The following is a 9,343-nucleotide window of genomic DNA, read 5'->3' as shown; positions in this document are numbered from 1 at the left end:
TAATAGAGCCCATTCCTGGAGTTGGGTCACTTCTTCAAGTAGCCTGGCTGCTGCTCAACATAGTACAGGTTGGGAGAATGATTGGTAAGGAGAGAGCTGCAGTGCCCACCACAAAAATTTTAGGTCAGTGGAAATTTAAATCAAAATATTTGTAGTTGGACAGATTCCAACCAATAGGGTCATCTGGAATACCTTATTAACATTATTTCTTTAAAGAATGGCATTCTTAAAGGAATATTCTACCTACATCAGATTTATCTGGGCACATTTGTTAAAATGAAATTCCTAGGCTCCTTTTCTGACCCACTAAATAAACCTCTGAGCGGGACCTGCCATGGAATCTGCTTTTTTTTTTTTTTTTTTTTTTTTTGAGATGGAGTCTTGCTCTGTCGCCCAGGCTGAAGTGCAGTGGCGCAATTTCAGCTCACTGCAAGCTCCACCTCCCGGGTTCACACCATTCTCCTGCCTCAGCCTCCTGAGTAGCTGGGACTACAGGCGCCTGCCACCTCGCCCGGCTAGTTTTTTTGTATTTTTTAGTAGAGACGGGGTTCACCGTGTTAACCAGGATGGTCTCGATCTCCTGACCTTGTGATCTGCCCATCTCGGCCTCCCAAAGTGCTGGGATTACAGGCTTGAGCCACCGTGCCCGGCCGGAATCTGCATTTTAATCATGCGTCCCAGTTGCTTGGAACAGCCCTGGTTTATACATGCTGTCCTGGGGTAATTACTAGTAGAGCCACTTTCACTCTCAGAAGTATCCCAGATTGGACTGTACAGTACGTTTTATTTCCCTGTCTCACAGTTGACAGTGCAGAGCCCAGCAGGAAAAGTTTCCAGTGGGTAATGAGTCAAGACTTCCCATCTGTCCGGCAAGTGGAAAGAGCATGGACTTCAGGGTCAGCTCAGCCACGTGCAAACTGACTTCAGTGAATGCGTCCCCTCCCTCAGCCCATTTCCTTGCCTGCATTGTTGGGGGTAACAGTGCCTCCCTCACAGGGTGGCTGGGGGCCTGGATGGGAGGAGTGTGTCAAGGGCCCAACTGAGGCTGCCACCCAGGGCTGCACGATACAGATCAGTGCTGGCCTCTTCATCTCACTTCCATGCTCTCTGAGCTGAACTCCGAAGGCCCCGTCACCAGGGCCCCATTTGCGAAGGCGGCACCAGACAGGCTGTGGGAACGAGCTTCACAGCTTTTGTCAAAGTGGCATAATAAAGCCCCCAAGTGTCTGCTCTTTGCAAACTGGGATGGCAGATCAATTGTGGCATAAACAAAATAGCAGGCTTGGTGCGAACCCAGGGACAGATTACGCCTCTGCAGGGTGTGATTGAGGGGGAGGAGGAGATTCTCAGGGTGGCTGGGTTTGCCTTTTCTCTGGCTGAAGCTTTGAGGCCCCCCTCCAGAGCAGCTTGGCTCCCCACAAATGGCAAGAGCTTGGGAGACTGCTCTTCTACTCCGGGAGGCAACTGGCTAGGCAGTGGCACAAGCATAGGCCCCAGTGCCCTCAGCAGGAAGCCTGTCTCAGGGTCTCAGCATCCCCCAGCGCTCTGAACCACTGACCTTGATGTGGAAGAAGATGGACCGTCCTCCACCCCGACTTTGTCTCCTAGGCTGAACTGAGTGTGCTCTGTAGGAAAGTGAAGGGCAGTAAAGCAGGCACAGAGAGACCTCAGGAACAGGACAGTAAGGACGCTTTCACTGGCTGCCCTCTGCGCTGTCAGAGACCCTTCTGGCCCGCCTGTCCCTTCATCCTGGGCAGATGGTGCTACACAGCCAGTCTAGTATTGAGCATCATTTGGGGCCTGCAGCACTCCCTGGCTAAGTTATGCTGAATGCAAGCTGAGTCAGGGCCATAAGAGGACCCCAGGACAAGTTCTGGCCCAGACTCTATGTGCCCTGTCCCAGGGGTGAGCCTGCTGGCAGCAAAGGGGACAGGATCTGTACAAAACGACTAAGACACCCAGTGAGGGACCTCTAGGAAGGCAGCCCAGAGACTATGAGGACGGGAACTGCATCTGTCTGGTTTTGCACCATATTCCTGAGCCTAGCATGATGCTGCCAACCTGATGCTGTCCACAGTAAATGTTTGCTGAAGGAATGAATAGGTGGATGTTGGTCTTACCAGCTTCATGTCTGGTGTTGGTTGCCTTGCTGAGGCTCTCGGATAAAGCCACACCCCTGTGAGGACGGAGCATGAGGCTGGTCTCATTCTAGGTTTGGTCATCCAGGAAAAAGGCAGATCCTCAACTGGAAACCCAAACTCCAATAGATGACCTTGGGCAGAAGCCAGGAGTCCAGACATGCAAGAGTTTAGAGGAGTCAGAAGAGGCCCCCAGAGAGTGGAGGAGATGGCCTCGGCCTCACAAAAGTAGGTCAGGCAGGGCAGGCCGGTGGGGGCCCCAAGAGGCCAATAAGCACCCCGGCTGCAGTCAACCAGGCAGACTGTCACCCAGAAGCAGGAGTCTCCTCTGCACCTCATTCCTCCTGCTGTCCCCAAGCCCTGGGTCAAGTCTTATGTAAATAGCCCAGCTTGTCTGAGCTGTGCCATGGGAAGGTCGTGAGTCTACCTTGGCAGACTCTTTAGGGGACAGGCCATGGCCTCTCTCCCCTGCAAAGGGGGCAGCAATGATCAGTAGAAAGGGGGCCAGAGAGGACAGAGGACTCTTAAGGATGGGAGTCACAACTCTGAGCAGCAGCCGCTCTCCCATGAAGATGCTCCCCTGGCTGTGGTCCTGGAGGACTGCAATTTGGTTTTTAAGAAAAATGGAGCTTCCTTGGTGCCCTCAGAATACAGTCTAGTGTGGTGGAAAGAGCATGAACTTTAGATGCTAGCCCACCTGGGTTTCAATCTCGGCTCCACCATTTGCAAGCTGTGGGGCCTTCGCAACTGCTTCACCCTTTGACCTGCAGTTTCCACATGTGTTGAATGGAGCTGGCCTCCCCCACAGGTTGTCATGATGACATGCAATGATGCACTGTTAGGTGGTGGCTTTCACCACAGTGAAGAGAAAATCCAGGTGGAACCAGTTTATTAAATGGGCCAACACCGGAAATGGCTTTGTCTCATCTATTGTCCTCAAGAACTCCTTTTTAGATTCCTTAACATCTTGGGTAGATGCTAGAGTTTTCCAAATAGTTGATTTTATGTCTTTTGTGTTCTGGGTTTTTTTGTTTGTTTTTGTTTTTTTGAGACGGAGTTTCACTCTGTCGCCCAGGCTAGAGGGCAGTGGTGCGATCTTGGCTCACTGCAATTCAAGCGATTCTCATGCCTCAGCCTCCCAAGTAGCTGGGATTACAAGCACACACCACCATGCCCAGCTAATTTTTGTACTTTTAGTAGAGATGGGGTTTCACCAAATTGCCCAGGCTGGTCTCGAACTCCTGGCCTCAAGTGATCCGCCCACTTTGGCCTCCCAAAGTGCTGGGATTACAGGTGTGAGCCACCACACTCAGCCAGTTTCTTTCTTTCTTTTCTTTTCTTCCTTTTTTTTTTTTTGGAGACATAGTTTCACTCTTGTTGCCCAGGCTGGAGGGTAGTGGTGTGATCTCGGCTCACCACAACCTCCGCCTCCCGGGTTCAAGCAATTCTCCTGCCTCAGCCTCCCGAGTAGCTGGGGTTACAGGCATGCACCACCATGCCCGGTTAATTTTTTGTATTTTTAGTAGAGACGGGGTTTTTCCATGTTGGTCAGGCTGGTCTCGAACTCCCGACTTCAGGTGACCTGCCCACCTTGGCCTCCCAAAGCACTCCTCAGATTACAGGCGTGAGCCACCATGCACGGCCTCTTTTGTTGTTAAGTACCAGTTTTAAGATTGAGACTCATTCTCAGATGTTTAATCAAATCTTCAAATTCACTTCTAATCAGAGTTTAGCCTCCCCCTCTAGCTCCAGGCTGACACATGGCTCAGGGGACCTGCAGTGGATGGGGCATGGGGGTGATCTTACATCACTGGAGCCACTATCATTCCTTCTTAACTTTTGCTGGTGGGGTTGCAAGGCTCCCTGTTAGAACAGGCATATGTGCTTTCATGGCGCCTATTTATGATAAGGTACTTGGGAGCCCTGCACAGGGACCACTCCCTGCCCCATTCCCTGAGCGGGCACTGCCCTCTCCATCCTTCCTCCTGTGACTCCCTCTCATGCCATCCCCAGCCCTCTGCCCCTCAGCCTCTTCTTACTAGGGCCCCCTTGCTCCAGCAGGCAGTCCTCTTGAGCAGTCTCTTCAGATCTCTTCCTTCCAGTATCCACTTGTCACCCTCTAGTGACCCATGTCACCCTCACACCTCCTGATGCAGCAAGCCCTTGAAGTGCAGATGGCTCCCGTGACTGCCTTCTTCCTCCCGTGCCTGTGGGGGCTACCCCAGTCAGCCTCCCAGCCAGAGAACTCTCGAGCACAGCTCTGGACTCCAGGGGACACTGCCGGGTTCTCCCAGGACTCTCACCATGCTCCATTCTGGGTGGGCCTGTAAGCAACTGTGCCCAGCCAGCTGGGAAGTGAGCTGCCAGGCTTTCTTCTTGCTGAAGCTCCATAAGTCCTCTTTTTTTTGATTCAGAGTCTCGCTCTCTCACCCATGCTGGAGTGTAGTGGCTTGATCTCGGCTCACTGCAAGCTCCGCCTCCCGGGTTCACATCCCAGGTTCATGCCATTCTCCTGCCTCAGCCTCCCGAGTAGCTGGGACTACAGGTGCACGCCGCCACACCAGGCTAATTTTTTGTACTTTTTAGTAGAGACGGGGTTTCACCGTGTTAGCCAGGATGGTCTCAATCTCCTGACCTCATGATCCGCCTGCCTCAGCCTCCCAAAGTGCTGGGATTACAGGCGTGAGCCATGGTGCCCGGCCCCATAAGTCCTCTTGACCTTCCCTGCTCCAACTATCCCCTGGCCTGGGGGTGAGTGAAAGAATCCATAGCACTCCCCACTGCCACAACTCCCCACAATGACTTCCCAATTGATGGAAGATCCCATCAATACCCAGCCTTTCCATATAGCCTGGAGGTGGGGGTGTGGGGGGTTGCTAGCCCCAGACCTGTTTTGCTGTTTTAGTGAGTCCAGCATGGATGTGTCTGGAACTTCTCTTTAGAATGGGCAGAAATGTACACATACTGTTCTCAGCTTTGAGGCTTTAGCTGAAAAATCCAATTCAACATTTTCTTAGACAAAGTATTGGTTTTCCAGGCCCAGGATTTTCAATTACCTTAGGAATTTAACAGAGTTATCCTTCTATAAGAGATTTTGTTTTCCCTCAGTGAGTAGATGCAGTGTTCTGCATACTGGTCTGTGTCCCAGGCTTGAAGCCAGGACAAAGAGGTGGGAGTCTGTCCCCAAGATGCAGGTCACAGCCCCTCAGCCCCTACTCCCTCACCTATACAGTGAGGGGTACAGCAGAATTGGGTATCTGAGAGTTCTAACAGTCTAGAAATTTAAAAATTTTTTTCTCATTATGAGTACAAAAAAACTCACAAAACATAGAATTTTACAAATTATTATACAGCTAACACACATGTAACTACCACCCAGGTCAACAAAAACATTTCTAGCACCCCAGAGGTCCCCTATGTCCCCTCTCAGCTACTACCCCCTGCCATGCTCTAGAGGAAGTCCCAATTCTGACTTTTTATCAAAATTACTTCCTTGCTTTCCCTTATAATTTTACCAAGCATGCATGCATCCCTAAAAAAGGCTGTAGTTTGGCCTGATTTTGAATTTTATATTAATGGAATAATGCAGAATGTATTCTTTTGTGTCCAGCTTATTTTGTTCAACATTCTTTTTGTGAGATTTATCCGTGTTGTTGCAAGTAGCTATGGTTCATGCTTTTATTTTATTTATTTTTTTATTTTATTTTATTTTATTTTTTTGAGACAGAGTCTCGCTCTGTCGCCCAGGCTGGAGTGCAGTGGTGCGATCTCCACTCACTACAAGCTCTGCCTCCCGGGTTCATGCCATTCTCCTGCCTCCACCTCGTGAGTAGCTGGGACTACAGGTGCCCGCCACCACGCCCGGCTAATTTTTGTATTTTCAGTAGAGCGGGGTTTCACCATGTTAGCCAGGGTGGTCTCGATCTCCCGACCTCGTGATCCGCCCATCTCGGCCTCCCAAAGTGCTGGGATTACAGGCGTGAGCCACCGCGCCCGGCCGGTTCATGCTTTTTAATTGCTGTATAGTTTTCATGAATAGACAATCATTTAGTTGTGTTGTTAGACATATAGGTTATTGGTCTAAAACGTTTTATAAATATACACATACACTTCCACTCCACTTATAGCCATGTAAATTCAGAGTCGATTTCTTTATAAACTCAAGAACTTGAGTGTGGCTTTAAAATGTAGCAAAATCCCTCTATCAAGTTCTTGGTTACACAGCTACTTTGTTTTTTTTCACTTTCTGTGAATCTAGGGACATAATTCATCTTCCTCAACATGGGTAACATAAGATTTTTCCCTAACCTGAGTCATTAAGCATAAGATGAACACCACGCTCAGGCAACTGGGCATTTTCTTCAGACAGTCTAGAAAATGATTGTTAGCACATAGGCTTAAGGAATGTACTCTGAAAGTATTACAAGAAATATTTTCTATAGTCTGTTTAGAGAACTAGAAAGCCACATAAGACAAACTCTTCTCCACTTTCCCAGGGCTGGTCCCACCCCATTGGCAGGGCACAGGTAGCCTTTCTGCCATAGGGCACAAATTAAACAGGGATGCCCCTGATCGCTGCCAGAGTTGTTGAACGGTACCATGGTGCTGCTCAGACAAACGATCCATTGTTTTCAGCTGACTCGAAGCAGTTAAGTGAATCTTTCCACTAAGAGATGAAACCCCCTCCCATAGCCAGAGTCAGGCAACCATGGGTCCCACAGACCACAGCCAGCACTGGGCAGGGAGCTCAATCTGGAGAGGCAGAGCTGCCGCTCTGCACTGCCCTGGATGGCATGGGTGAGCACACTGGCAGGCAGCCACACCTTCTGCAGAAATCAATGGATAAAGACACCCTTAAAGTCTGTGCTTTGAACAAGTTGTAAGTTAACAACGATAAGGGCCTGAAGCAACACGCAGTTGTGTAGACTTCCCAGAACAAAGCAATTTTAGACATACCAGCAGCACAGGACCCAGCTGGGCCAGAGCCTTTCTTTGGCCACAAGTGTGAGCAAGGATGATTGATGGTGACCCTTGGTTGAGAAGGGGCCAGCACCCAATGGCAGAGCCATGCTCAGTCTCTGAAGGGTATGGGTTGACTACTCTCAAAGAATCCTTTTGTCAGCCTCACAAAGCTCTTTTCAGAGACCATTAACTCTAGCTACCTGGTTACACTCTACCTGGTCCCAGAGTAAGCGATCCCAATTAAGGCAAAGCCCTATTAATGCTTCCCTAACGCGGCTGTCTGCCCAGGTGTGCTACAGGTTACATTTAAAACCCAGGCTTTTGGAGAAAGACTCATAGTCAACAGTTGTTCAGCTTGGATTCATTCCAATTCCAAATAACTTACTTTAGGAAAGAAGAGGAGCTGCAGTTGACTTTTGAGCATTGACACTTAATTTTGGGGTCCTTTCGTTAGTAGGCAGAGTTGGTAAACCGATTTTTTTTAATAACAGGGAGGGACTGAAAATCTATGGCACACTTGGGGAAAAAAATTGGGCACATATGACAACTCTTTAAAAACTGCCCTTTAAACAGAAAAGCCTGCTATTCTAGTGTGAAAGACTTTGGAGTCATCTGGGAATTGATTTGAAATGCACATTCTCTTGTCACCCCATATTCATATTGTAAGAACTAGGGAAGTGATGGACTACCCACTTGGCCTTATGCCCAATTCCAGAGGCATGAAATGTTGGCAGACTAAGAAAATATGGTCCTTTCTCCACCGCTAGAAAAAATAAAGAATTTGCTGGACATGGTGGCATACACCTGCAGTCCTATCACTTGGGAGGCTGCAGCAGGAGGATCACCTGAGCCCAGAAGTTTAAGGCTGCAGTGAGCTATGACTGTACCACTGCATCCAGCCTGGGTAACAAAGAACCTGTCCTCCCCAAAAAGAAAATATGATCCTTTGAGCAAAGGCCTTTTCGAAGTGCCTGTGAAGTGAAAATTAGTCACAGCACTAAGATTACTCGGCTTTTTTCACCACTCTCAAGTAGGCAGTGGAGTTTCCAAGTAACGAGACTGGTATAAAAAGTGCACAAGCACATAAGAAGCTAGATATCTTTGAAGAGATCTATGTTGGTTTTGATTTCTAATGTAAGTATTTGTAATTCACCCAACAAAACTCACCTACTCTAGTATATTAATGTATTTATGAACTAAATGACAGTTTTTAAACAATTTGGAAGAGTGGGAGAGCAGGTGTCCCTGGTTGGCTTTGTGGGTATCTCAGTGGTTTGCACCTGTGCAGCAGTGGTTTCTATTTTTTGTCATGATGGGTCCTTCCTAGTGACTACCTGCCCCACCCACTTGGGTTTATAGGTCCCCAAGATGAAGGGCCATGTCTCCTCCATCAGTTTAGGGGCTGCCAAAATCAAGAACCCTATCAGGTGCCACCAAGGGAGAGAAATGACTAAGTGCTGTTTTTCCTCCACCTGAGTGGTGCCACTCGAGATAGGAGCCATGCAAGCACCTGCATGCCCCGCCCCGTCCCCCTTGACGCCCAGTGAGGACCACCTGCGCGGCCAGGACCGCGCTGACCCTGCCCTGTCTCCACAGGTTTCGGCATGACCACCCCCGCGACGGTGGGCGGGAAGGCCTTCCTCATCGCCTACGGGCTGTTCGGCTGCGCCGGGACCATCCTGTTCTTCAACCTCTTCCTAGAGCGCATCATCTCGCTGCTGGCCTTCATCATGCGCGCCTGCCGGGAGCGCCAGCTGCGCCGCAGCGGCCTGCTGCCCGCCACCTTCCGCCGTGGCTCCGCGCTCTCGGAGGCCGACAGCCTGGCGGGCTGGAAGCCCTCGGTGTACCACGTGCTGCTCATCCTGGGCCTGTTCGCCGTGCTGCTGTCGTGCTGCGCCTCGGCCATGTACACCAGCGTGGAGGGTTGGGACTACGTGGACTCGCTCTACTTCTGCTTCGTCACCTTCAGCACCATCGGCTTCGGGGACCTGGTGAGCAGCCAGCACGCCGCCTACCGGAACCAGGGGCTCTACCGCCTGGGCAACTTCCTCTTCATCCTGCTCGGCGTGTGCTGCATTTACTCGCTCTTCAACGTCATCTCCATCCTCATCAAGCAGGTGCTCAACTGGATGCTGCGCAAGCTGAGCTGCCGCTGCTGCGCGCGCTGCTGCCCGGCGCCCGGCGCGCCCCTGGCCCGGCGCAATGCCATCACCCCGGGCTCCCGGCTGCGCCGCCGCCTGGCC

The 9,343-nt window shown here is 50.4% G+C and overlaps 1 protein-coding gene and 1 long non-coding RNA gene across 2 annotated transcripts in view; one reads left to right on the top strand and one right to left on the bottom strand.

Moving 5' to 3' along the window:
- Window positions 1-764: 764 nt before the first annotated feature.
- LOC108512673 (uncharacterized) lies at window positions 765-2,387 on the bottom strand. The gene is made up of 3 exons (XR_001880650.1): window positions 2,121-2,387; window positions 1,559-1,625; window positions 765-862 (listed from the first exon to the last, which is right to left on the bottom strand). It is a non-coding gene; the product is annotated as an uncharacterized LOC108512673 (long non-coding RNA).
- Window positions 2,388-8,677: 6,290 nt separating this feature from the next.
- KCNK12 (potassium two pore domain channel subfamily K member 12) overlaps window positions 8,678-9,343 on the top strand; it is a gene marked incomplete at its 5' end in the record, with an annotated part of 3,350 nt that continues 2,684 nt past the window's right edge. Inside the window, one exon of the mRNA XM_017848023.1 lies at window positions 8,678-9,323. Coding sequence (XP_017703512.1) covers window positions 8,678-9,323 — 646 coding nt within the window. The remainder of the gene's footprint in view (window positions 9,324-9,343) is intronic.

The sequence above is a fragment of the Rhinopithecus bieti genome, unplaced genomic scaffold (genome assembly GCF_001698545.2).
Source record: "Rhinopithecus bieti isolate Rb0 unplaced genomic scaffold, ASM169854v2 scaffold_30687, whole genome shotgun sequence".
NCBI classification, from domain to species: Eukaryota; Metazoa; Chordata; class Mammalia; order Primates; family Cercopithecidae; genus Rhinopithecus; species Rhinopithecus bieti.
The sequence above is the reverse complement of the archived record's forward strand: the minus strand, read 5'-3'. Positions and strand labels throughout refer to the sequence as shown.